The sequence below is a fragment of the Protopterus annectens genome, chromosome 9.part0 (genome assembly GCF_019279795.1).
Source record: "Protopterus annectens isolate FY-2018-M chromosome 9.part0, PAN1.0, whole genome shotgun sequence".
In the NCBI taxonomy this organism is placed as follows: Eukaryota; Metazoa; Chordata; order Ceratodontiformes; family Protopteridae; genus Protopterus; species Protopterus annectens.
In genome coordinates, this window is record NC_056743.1 from 440,620,238 (window position 1) to 440,642,568 (window position 22,331).

A 22,331-nucleotide genomic window follows, 5' to 3' on the forward strand; every position below is an offset into this window, starting at 1 on the left:
AGACTAAAGCACCTTCTAAAGCAAAGAAACAAACGCAAGAGCCATGTGGACAGGCCTCTATGCCCAAAAAACAGATGCTCAAAATGGCCAAAGACTTGATTACCTTGATCAGGGGTTCCCAGCCCCCTCCTGATAAGAGGCCTAGGCAAGAGATTGACTATGAATCTTCAGATCAGGTTTCTATTTCTTCTAATTCCTCTTCTGATCAGGAATATTCTCTTCCCCCCATGAGGTTTCTGATGCTGAAGAATCTATACCTTCAGCTTCTCCTCCAGAGGACTATTCTTTTGGGGAAACCTTGCATACCATGAGGGAGCATTTCCACTGGGAGAGCCAAGATTTTTCAGAATCTAAAGAGAGGCTCAGGGATTTTCTTTTACTGCCTCAACACAGGCCTCTAGCCATTCCACTTTTACTGCCTCAACACAGGCCTCTATCCATTCCACCTGTTAGACATTGTAGATGATGTGTTTTCGGAGTCTAGTCTTACCCCTGACTCCTTACCTCCAGCTCCTGTTAAGCCTGACAGATATTACAGGGTTCCTGACTCTCATAAATTCCTCTTTAAAAACCCTGCTGCAGACCCAGAAACTATTTCACAGGGTCCCAAAGGTGTTAAGGCTTCCACTGCAAAAAAATACCCCCTCTGACAGATTCTAGGGCACTTGATAGATGGGGAAAAAAGGTTTACACATCTGCTACCTTGGCTATAAGGGCTTTAAACTGTCAGTTTCATATGCTTAAATATCAACAACATGTCATGGCATTGCATAAACAGAAAATATTGTTAAACTCTGAATGTGCAGAAAACAAGGAAATGCAGGATTTATTGCATGCAGCTGAGCAAGTTGGAAAGCATACTTTGCAATGTGGTTTTGATTCTTTGGAGGCCTCCTGCAGGGTCGCAGTTACGGGTTCTGTAATTAGGAGGCATGCTTGGTTAAAGGAACAAAATCTATCTGATCATGTCAAGGTTAATTTATTAGATGCACCTTTACAGCATGATACTTTGTTTGGTGTTAAGGCAGAAGAGGTGTTAAAGTGGAGGACAAAGCTAAATCTATGCAAACTGTCAAAGAATTTTTACAAGTACAGCCACCTAGGTTTAGTATACACTAGCCTACAAAGAATTGGTCCTTTCCTGTGTCAGACCGCAAAGGGGCAGATTCAGATGCCCTAGAGGCAGATCCCAGGTGCAAGGTTCATACAGGTCAAAGCAACGGGGTGCTTCTACCTCCAAAGTTGGAGAAGACAAATCTCAACCATACAGGAAACAGTCCCAATGACTTCCCACTGCCTGCTCCAGGCACTTATCTCCTGTCAGCACCTTTGGGGGAAGATTAGCACTTTTTTCTCAAAATTGGCACATTATAACCCAGGACAAGTGGGTTCTAAATAGTGTCACAAGGCTACAAATTCCATTTCTATACCCTGCCAAAGGCAAATGGCTGGCCAGATCTGCCAAAAAATCAATGGGCAGAGGCACAAAAACAAGTCCCATCCCTCATGGACATGGGGGCCATTCAGCGAGTACCACAGCAAGAGCAGGGACGAGGATTTTACTCCAGACTTTTCTTGGTACCCAGAAAGGACAAAGCCTGGAGACCAATACGGGACCTGTCTATTCTAAATACTTTTCTGGACGTTCCAAAATTCAAAATGTTAACTCTGCAGCAGCTTCTGCCCATGCTGGGCAAGAACGCTTGGCTTGTTACTTTGGACCTAAAAGAGGCATACCTGCATGTACCAATCAGACAATCTTGCAGAAGATACCTCAGATTCATAGCTGACTCAATGCACTACCAATTCTCTGCACTGCCCTTTGGCTTATCTCCTGTGCCCAGAGTCTTCACAAAATGCCTGGCACCAGTAATTGCATTTTGCAGACAAAGAGGAATTCAAATATATCCTTATTTGGACGATTGCCTTGTTCAAGCAGAGAACAAGGACATTCTACTAAAGCATCTGGCATTTGTAAAAAGATTATTAATTTGCCTAGGGTACACAGTAAACGAAAATAAATCAAAACTAGTACTCTCTCAAGAGATAATATTCCTGGGTGCAAGGCTAAATACAACTGCCCAGATGGCTCATCTCACGCCAGACAAGCAAAGGCATCTGACTTCTTACTTCAAAATGTTGGCAACAGAGACCCAGTTATCTGCAAGGAAAATTCTGCAGGCTTTGGGCTTCATGGCATCCTACATTCTGCTAATTCCATATGCCAGACTGCATATGAGGAAACTACAATGGTACCTAAAAAGTGTTTGGACTTAAACATTGTCACAGTCTGGAAACATTAATTACCCTCATTCATTGCCTGCAACAGGAGTTTTGATGGTGGCCACAGGCCTGTCACCACAACAAGGGACAGCCATTCACCCTACCCACAGCCAGGCAGTCAATAACAGATGCATCAGATTATACCTGGGGGGCCCACATGGCAGGAAAATGTATTCGGGGCACATGGCCTACAAGCCAATATATCATATCAGTCAAAAAGAGATGCTAGCTGTTCAAAATACCCTGACAGCTTTCAAGGATCTACTTCAGCCAGGCCAACTACTGATAAGGACTGACAATACTACAGTCATGTGGTACATAAACAAGCAGGGAGGCACACATTCCTACCCCCTTTGCAGACAAGCCATGACTTTGTGGGACACAGCATTGACTTAACAAGTACACCTGCAAGCACAATTCCTGCCTGGAAAGAAAAATACTCTGGCAGACGAACTAAGCAGAAACTTCATGGATCCCCATGAGTGGAAACTGGATCCACAAGTCTTCAGCATGATGATAAAGAAATGGGGACGCCCAGACATAGATCTGTTTTCCTCCCCTCACAACTGCCAATTACAGAGATTCTTCACAAGGATTTATCACAAGCAAGCATGGAAAGTGGACGCTCTATCATTCAGCTGGAAAACCCTAACAGTATATGCCTTTCCTCCTCTGCCTCTCCTCCCCAAGGTACTCCTAAAGGTCAGACAAGAGAAGCCAAAAATGATTGTTTGCTCCAGACTGGCCCCGCCAGCACTGGTATCCAATCCTAAAGAGCTTGTCTCAAGGCGCCCAGCCTGGACATTGCCTCTAATCCCTCACTTACTGTCCCAACGAAACAATCAGATCCTGCACAGCTAACTCAGAACCCTAAATCTGGCAGCATGGCAGATAATGTAGCCATTCAGAACACACCTCTCTCTAAAGCAGTGATGGATGTTATTTTGGAGGCCCAGTACCAGAAAATCCTATGCAGAAAAATGGAAAAGATTCTGTGCTTGGAGCCAGGCACAAGGAATTGACACGTTTGTACCAAATATCCCTCAGATTTTACAATACCCGACTGAGATGCTGGACAAAGGCTTATCCTTTTCATCAATTAAAATCCATGCCTCTGCCATTTCAGCTCATTATAATATGGAACCACCTATTTTTTTCACATCCGTTGCTAAGGCAGTACCTCAGAGGGGCCAAAAACAGAAGACCCCCAAGGAGAGCACCAGTACCTGCATGGGACCTTAATTATGTCTTGTAAAAACTAACACTGCCGCCTTTTGAGCCAGCCAATACTGCTGAAATAAAGTTCTTATCTTGGAAAACAGCTCTGCTCCTAGCTGTAACCTCTGCAATACTAGTCTCAGAGTTACAGGCACTCATGGCTGTGGAACCTTTTATCATCTTCCATCCAGACAGGGTTTCTCTGAGGACAAACCCCACTTTTATGCCTAAGGTAGTGTCCAGTGTGGCCCTTAACCAAACCATTTGCCTACTTTTTATCCAAACCCACAGAATAAGGGTGAGAGATTCCTGCATTCTTTGGACATACACAGACAGCTATGCTTCTACTTGGACAGAACTAAAGCTTTCAGAAAGACTGAGCAACTCTTAGTGGCATATGCTGCAGGATCACAAGGAAAGGCTATCTCAAAGCATCCTATTTCAAAATGGATAGGCCACTGCATTCATTTCTGCTATTCACAACATGGCAAATCAGTACCTAAGGGCATTAGGCCACATTCAGCCAGAGCAGCAGCCACTTCAGCAGCCTTCCTCAGAGGAGTACCAATCAAAGACATTTTAGAGGCTGCAATCTGGAGTTCAGTGCACACTTTTACCAAGTAACTACCACTTACCTCTCTACTCTAAATCCAGAGCAGTCTTTGCCACTGCAGTTCTGCAAGGGCCTTATAGCCTCTCCTAATCCTATTTAGACCCAGCCACCCAACCTCAGCTTTGGGATTCAACCCAAGTGTAATGACTGCAACAGTGAAACACGATGAGCATAGTACAGTTGTGTTACCTACCATAAATGTAGATGTTAGAGTGTATTCACTGTTGCAGTCCAGGTTACTCACCCACCATCCCCCTTTTCTTTGCTGGGACTTATCTGTACTTCTCTATCCTATACAACCTATGTGGTGTATTTGCTTGTAGATGAAGGTAATGTTTATTTTAGTTTATGCATACTTATTGGCATAATTGTTAGCCTTCCTATTTGGGGGCACCTGACATCTGGGGCAAGAAAACCTGAGGAAAATGGCATTGGCGCACCGAGGTCAGGGAAGAGGCGACAGGAACAGATGCCGGACCTAGACTTTGGAATTCAGGCCGACTGCGGGTAGCCTGCCAGCAGGATAACCCAAGTGTAATGACTGCAACAGTGAATACACTCGAACATCTACATTTATGGTAGGTACACAACTGTACTTACTGTCATGCTTTCTCTGCTAGAGTATTGCAGGAGAGAAAGAACAAACTGGTACTCGGGGGGGGGGGGGGTGTCTTCTGAAGCCAACCTTCGAGGAAACCTTGTCTGGTTCATTGGCTTCTTTGTCTAAGTCTTCAAAGTCAAGATCTGACTCAAAATCAAAAGGTTCAAATAGGCCTTCTCCGGCACCGGCTGGTGTTTCGAAGCCACCTTCCAAATTAACAAAATCTGCCTCCTCGACTCCTCAGTCTTCATAGCCATAGGAGAGCACCATGGTTTCAGAGTTGGTCACAGGTGCTTCGGTGCCGACTGCTGAACCTTTGGAAATAGTTGACTCTTCTGCTCGGAGACTGTAGAGTCCCTACCAGTCTCCTTGCTGATAAATCTCCAGTGTGTGATAGGTCGAGATCCCCAGCTTTATCTTCCAGGAGTTTTTCGGAAGAAGATGTGAAAAGGTTAGTACTGAGACTCCTCAAGTCGTCTGCTGTGCCTAAATTTTTGTTGGCTCCGACCCAGTCTGCTCCAGAGCCACTCAAACCAGTTTTGCCCTCATCTGTGATTCCTCCTCAGAGCCATGTTGGCTTTTTGGAACCGGAGTGCTTGTTACCAACAGAGGAAACCTCGGTTCCGGCTCCCCTTGCTGTTGCTTTCGAGCCGAGTTCGGCTCCGAGACGCTCTTCTCCGTCCATCGTGTCCAGGGACCGAAGCTGTTCTGTAGGCGCCGATGGGGAGGGTTTGAATCGATCTTCGTCGGTTCTGAACCTTCCTCTCGGTTCTTCTGCCAGGGTGAGTTCGAACCTTACATCTATCTGGGAGCCGATGGCTCAGGCTTCGGCAGTGTCTTGTGTCTCTTCGGAGCGGGGACGGTCTTTGGAGCCAGAGAAGTCTGCTTTTGACATGATTAGGAGTGTGCTGTCGCAATCTACAGCCCCTACCAGTGGTACAAGCACTCTTCCCCCCCCGGGCTTCCACTTCGGTCTCAGTCCCTAGTCTCTCCGGAGACAGCAGAGTCCCGCAGCCTCAGGAGCCACCGGCTGGTGGCCCCCACTGTTCCGGGACCTCCCCAGATGGTCCTTTTGATGAGCCCCCTCAGAAGAGAGTATACAAGAGGAAGCATATAGACTCCCAGGATGAGTCTTTGACATCGGGCACTGACCTCGAGGAGTCTGAGGGGGTCCCCCAGGTCATTTTCTGATGTCTCCTTTGTGGACTTTCTAGAGATCCTTAAACAGAGGTGCGACTGGCCCACTGTTAGCCCTTCTGATGAAGAGTTGGTGTACCTGAAGGCTTTCGGGTCTCAACCCTCTGCCTGTTGGGTGTCTCCACCATTTCGATGAGCTAATGGATCTGGTTAGTCGGAAGGTGTGGGATACTACCGATGCCATGGAGCCAGTTCCTAGAAGACCAAATAAGTTCTTGTCTGCCCGTCCTGGAAAATAATTCTTGTCTAAGGGCGTTCCTGTAGATGCCTTGGTGGTGGCGGCAGCCACGAAGAAGGATTTGGTGGAGACTTCTTCTTCTGTTCATCCGCCAAACAAGGAGTCTCGACAGATGGACAGGTTTGGGAAGCATGTATTTAGTTCAACGGCTTTCACACTTCGATCTCTGAACTGTCTTACCCATTTCATGAGGTTGCAGAAGGATCTCTTCATGGAGATAGGATATTCCATTCCATACAGGGTGATTGTCCTGAGGGAGTCCCTGATAGGATCTCTGCTCAGTTGTCCACCCTAAATTCGGTAGTTAACTCCTCCATGCGGCTTATCTCCCATGCGACTGATGGAGCAACCAGAGCAGCGGGTTCAGGAGTTGCCCTTAGGCGCCACTCCTGGATGTTCTTGTGTAACTTTGCAGAGCCTTTTAAGTCCACCTTCACCAACGCCCCATTTGATGGTTACTCCTTGTTTGGTCCTAAGGTGAAAGAAACACTCTGTGTGAGCAGGAAGGGAAGAGTCTCTCTGCCATGGGAGTCCGTTTTACTGTCCCCTCTCGACCATACCCCAAAGGCCAAAGAGGAAGTAAAATGTGGTTCAAGAAAGTCCCAGGGGGCCTTTCTGGATACACAGAGTGAATACTCCTTCAGAGGCAGAGGAGGAGGAAATGGTAGACGTCGCCCTAGAGGCAGGGGCGGTCCGCAATACCAGCAAGGCCGTGATTCCTTTCGAGGGCGGCCTTATCAGCGAGCCTGATGTGGGGCCCGACTGTGTTTCTCTGGGGCAGTCGGGGGTCGCATCTCTTTGTATTCATAAGCCTGGCTAAATATAACCCAAGACAAGTGGGTACAAAGAGTTGTTACCAGAGGCTATATCATACCCATTTCTCTTCCACTGTTTGTTCCCAAAAAGATCCCAGATGGTTCCACCCAATCACAGGGATCAGGCAGCTATGGAGATCAACAAGTTGCTCTCAGAAAGAGTCATCCAGCCCATCCCAGCAGACTAGACAGGATCCGGAACTTACTCCAGTTTCTTTTTAGTCCCAAAACGAACCGGAGACTGGAGGCCAATTTTAGACCTCAGCAGATTAAACGAATCAGTGAAAAAGGACACGTTTCGGATGGTCACACTGAAGTCGATACTTCCGTTGTTAGGGAAAGACTATTGGATGTGCTCTCTGGATCTCCAAGGCGCCTACTACTATATAGAAATGGACAAGGCGTCAAGGAGGTATCTGCTTTTCCGGCTGGGAGCCAGCCATTATCAGTTTCGTGCTCTGCCCTTTGGTCTCACCACAGCCCCCAGGTTGTTCACCAAATGCATGGCAGTAGTGACACCTCACCTGAGACGTCAGGGATTCCAGGTGTTTCCGTATTTGGACGACTGGTTCCTAACCGCCCCCACCAGGCATCTACTCCTCCAAAACAGGGACGCCACCATCTCCATAAACTGGGAAAAATCTGCATTACTGCCCTCGCAATGTGATTTTTATAGGCGCAGAGGTAGACACAGTGGCTTTGACAGTTCGTCTTCCCGCCGAAAGAGCACAAAACCTCATCTCACAAGTTCATCGTCATCTTCTGCTTTGGAAAGTAAAAGCAAAATGGATTCTTCAACTTCTTGGAACGATGGCCTCAACCATTCTGTTAAAAACTTTAGCCAGGTTGCACATGAGAATCCTTCAATGACTCCTGTTCTCCCAGTGGTCATTCCAATATCTACCGCTGAGTCACCCTATTCTGCTGACAGAATCATGCAAAAAGGACCTTTGTTGGTGGATAGCCCCCAACAACCTGTTCATGGGAGCTCCCTTTGTGCCTGCCCAACCCCATTGCCACTGTGACCACGGATGCCTCTCAGGTCAGGGGGCATTATCTTGGTAGGACTGTCCACGGCACATGGCAAGAACAAGAGACTCTTCTGCATATCTAATGTTCTGGAGATGAGAGCAGTGCTTCTGGCGTTGCAAGCACTTCAGAACCTTTTTTCTCCAGGGACAATTGCGATACATTCGGACAACATGTCGGTTGTGTGGTATATCAACAAACAGGGCTGTACCAGATCTTACCCATTCTGTTGAGAGGTCATGCGAGTTTGGGAATGGGCGATTTTTTTCCCAGCGCTTTCTGGTGGCAACGCACATTTCCGGGGACAACCAACGTGATAGTCCACAAGCTGAGCCGGGTAATCTTACTGACTCACGAATGCTCTCTGAAACGTGAAATAGTGGAATAGATTTTCCAAAAATGGGGACAACCTTGCTGTGACCTTTTTGCCAGTCCAGTCAATGGCAAGTGCAGCAGTTATTTTTCTCTAATTCCCCCCTCCAGGGGAAACACCCAGAGACGCTTTGGTCCATGATTGACCCACAGGACTTGTATGCGTTTCCTCCATTCCCTCTTATCCCCAAAGTGATACAGAAAGCCAGCCGACCTGGGAAGCAAGTTGATCCTCATTGCTCCTTACTGGCCTCGTCGGGTCTGGTTCCCCTTCCTCGAGCCTCTTCTCCTGGAAGATCCTTGGATTCTGGACCCAGTTCCAGATCTATTGACGCACATGTCGGGTTTGCTACACCCCTCTCTCCACACCTTCAAATTGGCAGCTTGGCTGCTCCAGTTCCATCTCTAGTCGGGCTTCATGATGTTTCGTCATCAGTGTCCCATATTCTTTTATCCTCGCATAAAACCTGAACCAGAAGGCTGTATGACAGTAAATGGAAAAGGTTCTCTATTTGGGCACAGAAAATGAAAGTGGATCCTTACACCACTCCCGTTCCTGTGATTCTGGAATTCCTTTCGGAGCTTTTTCAGCAGGGATCTGCCGTGGCCACCATCAAAGTACAATTGGTGGCGATCTCACATTTTTATTTAGGGTCTCCTAATGTCAACCTTATGTCTCATAAGCTATGCAAGACTTTGAGAGGAGCCACTTTACTGAGACCACCATTACAAGAACCTGTGGCTTCTTGGGATTTAAATTTTGTGTTGTCCGAACTAACATCCCCTCCTTTTGAACAGTCTCATTCATCTTCCCTAAAATATTTATCTTGGAAGACTCCGCATTTCTGAGCTACAAGCCCTGTCTATTAAGCCACCTTATTTAGCCTTTCATAAAGACAGGGTTTCTTTACGTACCAATCCTTCGTTTGTTCCCAAAGTTTGTTCTTCTGCCACATTGAATCAGTCCATTGAGCTTCCAGTTTTCTTTCCCAGTCATAGCAATGCAGCCGAATATCGTTTCCACCAGCTGGATGTTCATAGACAGCTATGTTTTTATTTGCAACAGACCAAAGAATTTCGGAAGTCAGACCAGTTTGTTTCTTTTTCCGATTCCAGATTGGGCTTACCAGTTTCTAAGGTGACATTGTCTAACTGGATTTCTAGTTGCATAGCTTTCATCTACAGTTCAGAGGGCAGACCTTTACCCCACAGGATCAATGCTCACTCTACCAGGTCTCTCTCTACCTCTGCAGCCTTTCAAGGCGGGGTACCAGTTGGTCATAACTGTGCAGCAGCTACGTGGGCTACTCCTCACACCTTCATTACTCATACGTTGGATTTGGCTTCTAGGGGTAGAGCATCCTTTGGCTCCACGGTGCTCAGAAGTATTTTCCAATGAGCCACCCAAGAATAAGGCGCTAGGGACACTGTCCCATATGTAAAAATGAAGGTGAGATTGGACTACCTAACATAAAGTTATGTACTCACCATAACGTTCCATGTTGGTAGTCCATCTCACTCTTCATTTTTACCAACCCGCCCTCCTGCCCCCATCCTGGAAGATCTGGAGGTAATAATTGAATTTCTTGGTTGGCGACCTTTTAGTATTGGTTTGTTGGTTAGGGGTTTCTTTCTGTTTCTAGCGAGCAACAAACAAGATCTGGGGATTGCACTGGTGCACCATGGGATTGCCACGAGCCAACCAGAAGTCTTCGAGCTTGAAAATCGGCCGAGTCTGAGCAGAGGATCGGCTCCGAACCCATATGTAAAAATGAAGGGTGAGATGGACTACCAACATGGAACGTTATAGTGAGTACATAACTTCTTTTTCTCCAGATGGAAAAGTTTTTTTTCTTGGTGCTGACCAAAAATATCATGTCACGTCATGCAGACGTAAATCCTAGTGTTGGAATATCATTCTGGGTTATTTCACCAGGGCCTTTTATGTTAGTGTCAGGGTGCATATTTCCACTATTTCTGCCCCCCCCCCCCCCCCATGCACACACTATTTATTCTCACACCCACATAAAACAGTTCCTAAAAGGGGTCTAAGATCTCACAGGAGAAACATGGTCCCTTCTTGAGACTTAAATTGTGTACTAGAAAAGCTAACCTTGCCAACTTTAGAGCCAGCAGCTAATGCTCATTTAAGAAAGCTCACCTAGAAGGACCCACCCTACTGATAGCTATCAGCTCAGCCAGGTGGGCATCAGAACTACAAGCCCTGATGTGCAAAGAGCCTTAGAACTAACCCCTGTTTTATGCCCAAGGTCTGATCAGAACTGTGCTTAAATCAAGCTATTCACCTGCTAGTGGTTTTCCCAAACCCACAAAAATAAATCTGAACAAATCCTATATTCCCTGGATGTGCACAGATGGATCAGGTATTACCTGAACCAAACAGAATTCTCAAATGAGGCCGAGCAATTGCTTGTGGCCTTTGCAGGAGGGAAAAGAAGATAGACGAGTTCCCAGACAGACTATTTCAAAATTAATAGCCAGTTGCATTACTTTGTGTTGTGCTCCATCATGATGAGCCACTACCAGCCCTGGTCAGGGCCCAGTCCACGACACACAGGCCAGCCATTTTCTTAAAGGTGTCTATACTTGGGCTCTTTTGAAAGCTACCACATGGACCTGTGTCCAGCTCTTTACCAAGCATTACCATTTAGGCAGTGCCACAAGGGCAGGATTTGCTACTGCTATCCTGCAGAACAGCAGAACATGCTGTCCCAGGAGCCACCAGATGGGGACTACACCCCCCACCTATAGTTTTGGGAGTCCTCCCAAGAGTCATTATTGCAACATTGACTATGATGAGCATAGTACAGTTGTGTTACACTTACCCTAATTGTAGATGTTCAAGCAAATCAGTGTTTCAGTACAAACTCAAACCCTCCTATTCTATCCTGTCCAATACCTGGGGGGGGTATTTCTGGCTTGGGCGTCTCTTATCCATAGTCATCTCCTCCCTATTTTCCTAGTCCATGGTTGAAATCTTCATTTATTTCTCTCTAAAACTACTAACAACTGGAAAGGTCATGTCCTGTGGTGTCAGCCTGCTTAACATAGCCTAGAAAGACCTGAAGATGGCACTGACAGAAGCCCTTCTTGTACCCTAACTTCCAGATTTCTGTCTTCAGATGTCAGTTAGCTAGGGATAATGTAAAGATTCTGGAAATTGGACTGTTTTGGGCTTCTGCATGGCAGGAGGACCCCAAGAATCAGTACTGAAACATTAATCTGCTCAAACATCTACAATTATGGTAAGTGTAACACAACTGTAGTTTCTTACATTACTAACTGTAATTTCTTACATTACTTTTCTTTCTAGTAAGTTTTGTTTTGTGAATGTGTAGGAGTCCACTGAAGCTAGACACACAGGGCAGAGGTCACCCCTTAAAAGTCTGTGCGAAGCTGAGAAGAAAGCTAATGCCCATACAATTTATTTTTCTTTTTGTGACAGTTTCTCGTAATCAGCTGAGTGGAAATATGTTTGGGGAGATTAACTTCTTTGAAAGAGTTCCACAAGTTAATGAATAAGTATATGGTTAGTAATATGTTAACAGTGCCCAGGAGAGAGACAGCAAGAAATGCATTTTGTGAAATTTAAGTGAGAGTCCTTCTAAAACTGCAACTCAGTTTTTGGTATCATTTCAAGCAAATTTTTAACTTTCTTAATGGACACAGGTTGAAAGTGAACTGAAGTGATAATAGAGATGAAGTTAAGGCCCAGGATAAGCACTGAGGACTGTATGTCTCAGAACAGAGTTTACATATTCATTCTTAATGTAGTGAGTAAAGAAACCCTTGTTAGTAGGTCGGTGACAGCTTTGCCATTATGGTCAATCTTAATTTGGTTATGAGTAAAACAGATCATCCCTTAAAAGGACCCATAAGGAATCCCCAACTACAGTTCCCTAGATATTGAGATGAACAGCATTGTTTCTGTTTATTTTTCATTGGTCTCAACAACAATTGCAGATTTATAATCTTCTAATTTCCTACTTTTAAATTTAAAAATTTTTCCAAGGAAGTCTCTCTAAATTTATTGCACTAGATAGGTACATACATGCTTACACACACGCATATTTGTATTTATACTAACTGCAGTGTGTTAGAGATGAGATATCCATTTCTCTCTGAGCATATGCCAAGTAAGGGCAAATGTGAGGATAAGGCCATGGAACACCCAACCAACTTCTTAACTACTAACTTTTTTTCTATGACCTTATACAGTGCAACTAGATGAACCATGCCTTCTAGAGCTAGACTTGTATAAATGAGTGATCAGACAAATTTAGATATGCACGCGTGTGCAAGGATTGTGGTTAGTTTTTTTTTTTTTCTTGATTGACATTTTATCACTGCATTATATGGTGTGATACCACAGTGAACAAATGTATAAGATGTTTATATCTGTTAATTGTGTGTCTCTGTATGTAGAGTAGGACAGTTTGTGTGCATGTGTGGGAAATGTTTTTTTGAAGTGTATGTGTAAGTGTATTTGTGTCTCTGGGTGCATGTGTGTGCCAGTGGGTGAGTGTGAGTAAAGCATTTTACTCTGAGATCAGAAAATAGTGGGATAAATTATGGTTTTCCTTTTCCCCATCCTTGTGGGATCTCAGAGTTGGGATATATTATGTAGCTGGAGTGGGGTGTAACCTCTACATGGGGCAGTGCAGAGGACCTCCTCTTTTGTGTTAACTAAATTCTAAACTCACCCAGCTAGGTATCAACACTTGTATCATTAGGTCAATAACTGGCTCACTGATAGAATACATATAGTCAAAATAGGGGAATCCACCTCCAACAGTAGACCTGTAACTAGTGTTCCACAGGGATCAGTCCTGGGATCTCTACTGTTTGGAATCTATTTCTCCGAAGCGCACACAAGAACTAAAGGTCTGTGGCTGACAAAGTTTGCTGATGACTGCAAACTAGGAGCAGTCATAGAATCTCCAAATGTCAACATCCTACAAGAGGGTCTTGCACAAACAAATGATTTGTGCCAAAGTCATGGCCTTAAACTCGATACAAAAAGATGTATTATCATCCCTTTCAGTAAAAGCGATGTTCTTGCTAACTACCACATCAGTAGCAACACCCTAAGTGCCTACTCAGTGATGAGAGACCTGTGCACACAGGTTGACAGCAACCTTACATTTGATCATCACGTCTCCACAGTGGCAAGAAGGGCATTCTGTATTGCTCATCTCATAAGTAAGAGCATTGCCACCAGAAAAAAAAGAAGTTATAACCTCCCTGTACTTTTCTGTCATCAGGCCAATAATTGAGTACAATGCCCCTTTTGGTATGTCCTTTCCAAGCACCTGCAGCAATTGGAGAGACCACAAAGGTTCCTCAGAAGAAAAATGTAAGGTATTCAGCATCTGCCCCATGTGGATCATCAGAAATCACTGTCACTTTATTCTGTTTCATACAGACTACTCAGAGTTGATCTCTGCCTTGCATATAAGGCAATCTCTGACCCTGCTTTATTATAAATGCTGCATATCTGCAAGTCAAGTGGTACACAGGTTACTCTCTCTAAAGACCTTAACCTGGTATGTGGCATTAATAGAACCTGCTGGATGGACAGATTTGTCTCCCAGAGGTTACCATACCTTTGAAACAGACTCCCATTTCATGTCAAACAGAGCACCTCATTGGCCGTCTTCAAATGCAGTCTGGACAATTGGATGGATAACCCTAAAATGTTAAGTTGTCAATCTCGCCTTCATTCTTGCTGGATGGGTTCGGAGCCGATCCTCGGCTCCGACTCGGCACTTGCTTTAGCTTGAGAACTCCTTTTACCAGCTCGAGGCAACCCTATATCCCATGATGCAAGGCGGAACTACCTCAGATCTCGTTTGCCGCTTAGCGAAAGAGGTCTCCTTTGCCAGCTGAGGTAAGTGAATTTCTTGTTAAAATCAGAAAAGCTTAGTTAGGGTTTTATTTTCCCCTTGTATTCATAGTATAGTCTGTAGTGAATTACAGCCCACCCTATTCCCTTGTTTTTCAAACTTTATAACCTTTTTATAACCTTTAGTGTAAAGTTTTAGTTAGGCCTAAAACCCCTTTGGTTAATCCCTTCCTGTGTGTTGTGTGTAGGGGATTAATTTTGTGTGTTTGTTGGGGTTTGTGTGTGTTACTTCCTCCTAGGATATGTCTAGGGAAGGCAAGGTCTCAGGCTTCAAGAAGTGTGACTCGTGCGGTCAGAAAATGTCTCTGACAGACGGTCACACTTCTTGTGTTTATTGCCTGGGGCCTTTGCACCTGCAGGACTCCTGTGCTTTGTGTCACTCTTTTAGCCAGAGAGTCCTGCAGGAAAGGAGGAATAAGCTTATCCTCCGTGGCTTACTTAAGCCAGAAGGTTCTCCCTCTAAAGCAGGGTCTGGGAAACCTTCTAAGCCACCGAAGGCTCAGGCTTCAGTATCCAAGCCTCCTCCGGTGGCTCCGGCTCCGTCGGAGCCGAGATCGGCTCCGGCTGGAACCGATGTATCTACCATAAAAGTAGTGGGTTCGGCACCGGCTGGTTCCGATACCTTGTCTACTGTGGCCTTGTCGGCTCCGGCTGGAGCCGACACCTTATCCAGCATCGGAGCCGAGAAACCTTCGGCTCCATCTGGAGTTCAGGGGACTTCGGCTCCGATGGCTTCGTCCCGAAGAGATCTCGGTCCCCTTCTACTGAGTATCCACTCAGCTCCGGGGTCTCCTCTTTTGTCGGAGCGGAGCCATCGGAGCCGATCTTCGAGATCTTCCAGACTGTCTGACCACGACTTGGAGAGGGTGGTAAGCAGGCTGTTGAAGTCTCAGGCACTGGCCCAAATGCTCCATAGCCCGTCTCAACAGAGTTTGGCTATAGCCTCACCCCTTGAACTTCCTCCTCCGACTCCACACCAGAGTTCGGAGCCGGAGCTTCTCGGGACAGCGACTGTTTCGGTGCCGGAGCCGATACATCCTTCGGCTCCGTCGTCCTCGGCTCCGATCTCCTCCTTGAGGCCTTCCTTGGAGGGATCCGGTCGTCAAGTTTCCAATGTCGGCTCCGAGGGGGCTAGTGGCATCGGACTCTTGTCCGACCCCGCTCTCCCTCTCGGGGCTTCGGCTTTGGTAAGCTCGGCACCGACATCGGCCTCGGAGCCTTCCCTCTCATTGGAGCCGGGAATTCCTGTTTCCTCGGAGCGGGGATATTCCAGCCTCCCGGGGAGGGGAGCCTTTGAGGTGATGAGGAGTGTCCTGGCCTCTGAGCCTGGTCAACGGTCCATCCCTCTAGCTCCTCCCTCATCAGTGCCTGCAGACGCCTCTTGCCAGCCTCTTGCTCTCAGGCCCAGGGATCCATCGACCCAGGTTTCCCCATTGGGAATTTCCTCCTCTTCCGAGGTTTCTCCTGATCCTGCAGGGGAACCCCCTCAGAAGAGGACGTGTAAGAGGAAACACACAGACTCCCCTGAGTCTACTACATCTGATACCGACTTAGATGAGTCGGAGGGTTCCCCACGGTCCCCCTCTGAGGATGTCTCCTTTTCAGACATCCTTGAGCTCCTCAAACAGAGGGGGAATTGGCCCTCCATTGACCCCTCCGAGGATGAGTCGGTATACCTGGAGGCTTTTGGATCCCGACCCTCCACCTCCTGGGTGTCTCTGCCTTTCGACCCACTTATGCAGGTAGTGGCTCGGAAGGCATGGGCGGCTCCAGATTCTGTGGAACCTGCCCCCAGGAGACCATCCAAATTCATCACGGCCCCTTCGGACAAACAGTTCCTTTCCAAGGGTGTCTCTGTGGATGCTATGGTGGTGGCGGCCACTAAGAAGGAACTGGCGGATCCTTCAGTACCTGTCCATCCTCCTAACAAGGATTCTAGGACCATGGACAGGTATGGAAAGCGGATGTTTTCTTCAGCGACCTTTGCTATCGTCGCTGAATTATCTTTGTCACTTCACCAGGCTTCAACGAGATATTCTCAAGGAACTGGGTGAAGTAGTCCAGGATCCTTCTGCTGCTGGGGCTCAAGAAAAGATTGCCTCGCAGCTTGCAATCCTGAATTCCATATCTAACTCCTCCATGCAGCTCATATCCTATGCGGCCGATGGAGCGAGCAGGGCTGCAGGCACAGGAGTTGCTCTTAGACGCCAAGCCTGGATGCGGCTTTGTAATTTTGCGGACCCCTTTAAGGCGTCCTTCACTAATACCCCCTTTGATGGTTCGGCTTTGTTCGGACCTCAGGTGAAGGATACCTTGACCAGGTGTGAGCAGGACGGTAAAACTCTTTCTGCCGTTGGAGTCCAATTTTCCACTCCTTCTAGACCATATCCCAAGGGTCAGAAGGGGGGGAAGATGTGGTTCCGTAAAGCCCAAGGAGCTACAACGTGGTCAGTTTACCCCCAGAGGCAGAGGCGGTAACAATAATAGACGCCGCCCTAGAGGCAGGGGGGGGTCCTCAGAACCAGGGCAACAGGGAGTCTCTTCCTGAGAAGCCCTTTCAGCATCCCTGAGGTGTTGCCCGACTGTCCACCCTTGGATGCAGTCGGGGGAAGGATTTCACTGTACCCAGTAGCCTGGCAATCCCTATCACAAGAGATGTGGGTACAGTCTATCATATCCGAGGGTTACAAAATCCCCTTCGAAAGGTTTCCCGTACCTCTACAATCCCTTCCAGACATCTCACCCGGTCAAAGGGATTTGGCAGAACAGGAGGTTTCAAAGCTCCTAGAAAAAAGAGCCGTCTAGACTGTGCCGGCAGACCAGGTAGGATCCGGCGTCTACTCGAGATTCTTTTTGGTCCCCAAAAGGACGGGAGATTGGAGACCAATATTAGACTTGAGCAATCTAAACAGATTTGTCAAGAAGGCAAGATTCCGGATGGTCACGCTTCAGTCCATTCTGGGCAAGGCCAACTGGATGTGCTCTATAGACCTTCAGGATGCGTACTATCACATAAAGATTCACAGACGCTCCAGAAGGTTTCTCCGCTTTCGGCTAGGGACCAGTCATTACCAATTCAGAGCACTGCCCTTTGGCCTCACTTCAGCCCCCAGAGTGTTTACCAAATGCATGGCAGTGGTCACAGCTCATCTGAGACGTCAAGGATTCCAGGTGTTTCCCTACTTGGACGACTGGCTCCTCTCCGCCACCACCAAGTGTCAGCTTCTTCAGTCCAGAGACTACACTCTACAGCTTTGCAGGAGTTTGGGAATTTCAGTAAATTTGAAAAATCTTCTCTGCTGCCTTGCTAATCAATCACCTTTATAGCTGCAGAATTAAACACCGTCAAAATGTTAGCCAGACTAACAGATCAAAGAATTCTGGACATCCAAAAATTCGTTCGGATTCTATTGCAAAGCAACAAGATCAAAGCCAGATTTATACTGAAGGTTCTAGGTCTTATGGCTGCGGCCATTGTTCTTCTACCACTGGCTCGCTTCCACATGCGTCTTCTGCAGTGGATGCTATTCACACAGTGGTCGTACCACAGTCTCCCGATGAGGCACGAAATCTTAGTCACACAGTCGTGCAGAGCTCATCTGAACTGGTGGATATCTTCCCCTCTTCTTCATCAGGGCCGACCCTTTATTCCCCTCCTCCAGTTGCCACAGTCACTACGGATGCCTCTCTGATCGGGTGGGGGCATTATCAGGGCAGGATGGTCCACGGGACGTGGCAACCCATAGAATACCATCTGCACATAAATGTCCTGAAGATGAGAGCAGTGCTTTTAACGTTGCAAGCCCTCAACGACTTTCTTCCCACGGGGACTATTGCAGTACAAACGGACAACATGTCCGTGGTCTGGTACATCAACAAACAGGGCGGGACCAGGTCCTATCCGTTATGTCGAGAAGCTCTCAGACTTTGGCAATGGGCGATCTCTTCTCAGCGGTTTCTGATAGCAACGCACATCCCCGGCAGGTCCAACCTATTGGCGGACAGGCTGAGCAGATCCATTCTGATGCCTCACGAGTGGTCTCTCAATCAATCTGTAGTGGATCAGATATTTCTGAAGTGGGGCACTCCTTGTTGCGATCTTTTTGCTACTCCTCAAAACAACAAGTGCCCCGATTTTTCACTCTCTTTCCCCTTCCAGGCCAACCCCTGAGAGACTCTCTAACCCAGGATTGGCCCCGGGGACTTCTGTACGCTTTTCCTCCCTTTCCCTTGATTCCACAAGTCATTCAGAAAGCCACCGTTTTGAGGGCCAAGTTGATCCTCATTGCCCCATATTGGCCTCGACAAATTTGGTTTCCGTCTCTGCATCATCACCTTCTGGTGCAGCCCTGGCATCTGGACCCAGTTCCGGATCTCTTGATCCACCAGTCGGGTCAGCAGCACCGGGCCATTCATTCTCTCAACCTCACTGCTTGGTTGCTCCACTTCCTTCCCTAGCCAGGCTACCGATGATTTCTGACTGTCAGAGACATTTTAGTGTCTTCTTTGAAGTCGTCCACTAGGACTGTTTATGCTAGCAAGTGGCGACGTTTTTCTATTTGGGCAAATTCCAGAAAAATTGATCCCTTTACTGCTCCTGTATATTCTGTTTTAGATTTCCTGGCGGAGGTTTTTCATTCAGGATCCTCGTCATCTACAGTCAAAGTACAACTGGCTGCTATTTCCAAGTATCATGTTGGCTTGCATGACAATAACATTATGTCTCATAGATTATGCAAGGCCTTTCTGAGAGGAGTTTTTCTCCTAAAACCACCTATAAAGCATCCTCCTCCGCAATGGGATCTAAACTTAATGTTGGCATCCTTGATACTACCTCCCTTCGAACCGTCTGCTTCATGTTCTTTGAAGTTATTGACCTGGAAAACTATATTTTTACTGGCTGTCACTTCTGCAAGAAGGGTTTCGAGATTCAAGCTCTCTGCATTCGTTCCCCTTATTTGGTTTTTCATAAGGACAGGGTATCATTAAGAACTAACCCTTCCTTTCTCCCCAAAGTCGTGTCTCAAACCAATATTAACCAATCTATAGGTCTACCAGTATTTTTCCCAAACTATTCCGACAGAGCTGAACAGAAACTGCATTTTTTGGATGTCCATCGTCAGCTCAGGTACTATTTGCATAGAACTAAACAATTCAGAAAATCGGACCAATTATTTGTCTCCTATGCAGAAAACAGGATAGGTCTTCCAGTTTCTAAAGTGACCTTATCCAGATGGTTGACTTCCACCATTTCCTATGTGTACTCTCTCAGAGGCAAACCGCTATCTTCTAAACCAAAAGCACACTCAACCAGGAGTCTATCCACTTCTGCAGCCTTTCAGGATAGACTACCCATTGATACCATTTGTGCAGCAGCTACTTGGGCCACGCCTCATACCTTTGTCTCTCATTACAAGTTGGACTTGCCTCCAGAGATAGGGCCAGTTTTGGTTCCACAGTTCTCAAGAGTCTGTTCCATTGAGCCACCCGGGATACAGGTGCTAGGACCTTGCTGTCCCATCCAGCAAGAATGAAGGCGAGATTGACAACTTAACATTTAGAAGTTATGTACCTACCATAACGTTCCATGTTAGTTGTCTTCTCGCCTTCTTTCTTGCCCTCCCTCCTTCCCCCTGGCCTGGACAGATCTTGAAGAGTTCCTATTAGGTTGTTTTCCTCCTGAGCCTTCATATGAGGACTTCTATTAGGAACTTGTGTTCCTAATTATGTTAGGATAGTCTTTAGCAGGGTAGGTTAGCTACCAAACGAGATCTGAGGTAGTTCCGCCTTGCATCATGGGATATAGGGTTGCCTCGAGCTGGTAAAAGGAGTTCTCAAGCTAAAGCAAGTGCCGAGTCGGAGCCGAGGATCGGCTCCGAACCCATCCAGCAAGAAAGAAGGCGAGAGAAGACAACTAACATGGAACGTTATGGTAGGTACATAACTTCTAATTCACCCCAGGGGTTCCATCTGTGTTCCTCTTGGACAGGGGCAGTAGTTGCTGATGGTGGAAATAAGGGTAGAACTTGGCTAGGCTTGTAAAGTCCGTATGGCCGCTAGCCTAATAACTTCCTATGATCCTATGAGAATGGTCTGCATAGCACTTGACCTCCAAGCCTTTGATCTTTCTGCAAAATTTCTGTGGTTTTCAAGCTGAGCCCTGTATGCAAAAAAGGTTATGTTCTTCTATGGTGTGATAAGGGAAGAGTAGAGAATGATCAAACCTAGATGTTAAACCCCTTACGATCAGCTGGGTTAAGTAGAAGGATTTCATGACAGAAACATGGTGGTCGTTGGTAGTTCATTGTTTGCAAAAGTGCTCAGGTCTGCAATGATAGTCAGTTTTAGGAGGAGTGTGATCTGTGTGAGGTGCATGGGTACTTATATTTTTAAAAGGATGTGATGGTACATTTTCTGGTGTGTAGCTTTAGGCTGTGGTACTGGCAGAATTTATTTGTACATGTTAAGCCTTCTTCGGTGACCCAAGAGTCTCACAAAGAGTTTGATAGCACCAAGTTTGCAATCTGCAGATTTGATAAGAGGTTTTGTTAGCAAGCCAGTTCCCTATCCAGTGGGTAAAAGTTGGTTACATGTGAGTTAATTTTTAGTTTGATAATGTCAAGAGTGTGGGAAGGTGTCAGTCTTTAGCCAGGTTGAGGTTGGTAGTGTGCATCTGTTTGCTTTCATCCATGGCTTTTGTGACTTTTTCAAACAGGTTTGCTATGTTTAGTAGACAGGCTCTACATTTTACTAGCCCAGACTGGTTTGGCTCAAGGATTATAGCTGACAATGTTATTGTTAGCAAGTTCTGTAATGAAGCACTACATTGCTTTGCAGGTAAGGCTGATTAGACTTATTAATCTGCAGTTGCAAGGATGAGTGGAGCATCTGCTGTTAAATGGGATGAACAAAGCTGTTTTCCACACTTCCAGCATGTGGCAGTTTAGAGGCTGTGGTTAAAATGGATTTAGTTGGAAGTCTAAGTCTATGCTTTGTGTTTTCAAGAAAGCAGCCAGATATGCCGTCTGGTCTTCTCCTTTCCAAGTGTCATTGTTGAGGTTGTTTTCTGATTCTGAAAATGTTTCTTTATAGGTGTGAAACTGACCCTCTCCACCTTGGTCGATGGTAAGAATTTCCATGCTGGTGGTCACAAGATTGGTTTGGGATTTGAACTAGAGGCTTAAAAGGCTTTATGGAAACAAATGGTTCTAATGGGCAAGCAAAACAGCACAGAAGAAACTGAAGAATAATATGAAGTGTGACCAGCCCTATTCTGTACATGGTGTTTCCACAACAGACTGTCCTTCGTGATCTGGTAGAAGACTGTGACTACCAGGCATAGGTCATGGTGATTTTTAGCACCAGATATGAGAAGCATAGCAGCTGCAGTGTGCCACATGAGGCTTGATTCATCACTCCAAGGTTAATTTATTTTACTGAAAAAATGTCCATAGCATTACTGTCAATTAAATGAACTTTGAAATACTGGGATATTGTTGTGTGTCTGCATGTGCTGCATCGTTTCTTAACACCAATCTTTCTATTTAGTTGCCTTAAGGCCTGGTGGTTGGGGAAATTGAGTTTTATTAAATATACACTTGGGAACTGAAGGCTTTTCTAGAATTTTGACTTTGCCTTGCAGACTGTGTAGTCTGTTTGGTGATAACATACACATTTAATTTATGGTCAGTCACGTTTGTTCTTTACAACAATCCTCCATTTCTTTAGGTTTGTGGAGTATGGAATCAGATTTATTCTGTTTTTTTTTGTTTGTTTGTTTTCTTAGAAAGTCTATGCTGTGGTGTTTCTTGAATTAGTTTTCTCTGGAGGTGCACTGACTGTATATTGCTCTATCTATTAGACTTGTAACATGACTGTTGATTTAAATTTTGTTAACCGATTGGACTGAATTACAAGGACCATTTCACTCAAGACTGGGACGCAGGTAAGTAAGGAAAAGTCTACACATCAGATGTGTACAAGTAGAAGTTTTGCATGGACATTAGATGAATAAATACATAAAATAGAAATGACTGATT

At 46.0% G+C, this 22,331-nt stretch overlaps 1 protein-coding gene across 3 annotated transcripts in view; it reads left to right on the plus strand.

Annotated features, from left to right (window-relative positions):
* The window catches only part of VDAC3 (voltage dependent anion channel 3), a 1,015,607-nt gene extending 993,829 nt beyond the window's left edge, over positions 1-21,778 (plus strand). For all 3 annotated transcript variants that reach the window (XM_044082980.1, XM_044082982.1, XM_044082981.1), the window contains one exon: positions 21,385-21,778. In XM_044082980.1, coding sequence (XP_043938915.1) covers positions 21,385-21,476 — 92 coding nt within the window. In that variant the 3' untranslated portion in view covers positions 21,477-21,778. The remainder of the gene's footprint in view (positions 1-21,384) is intronic.
* The last annotated feature ends 553 nt before the right edge of the window (positions 21,779-22,331 follow it).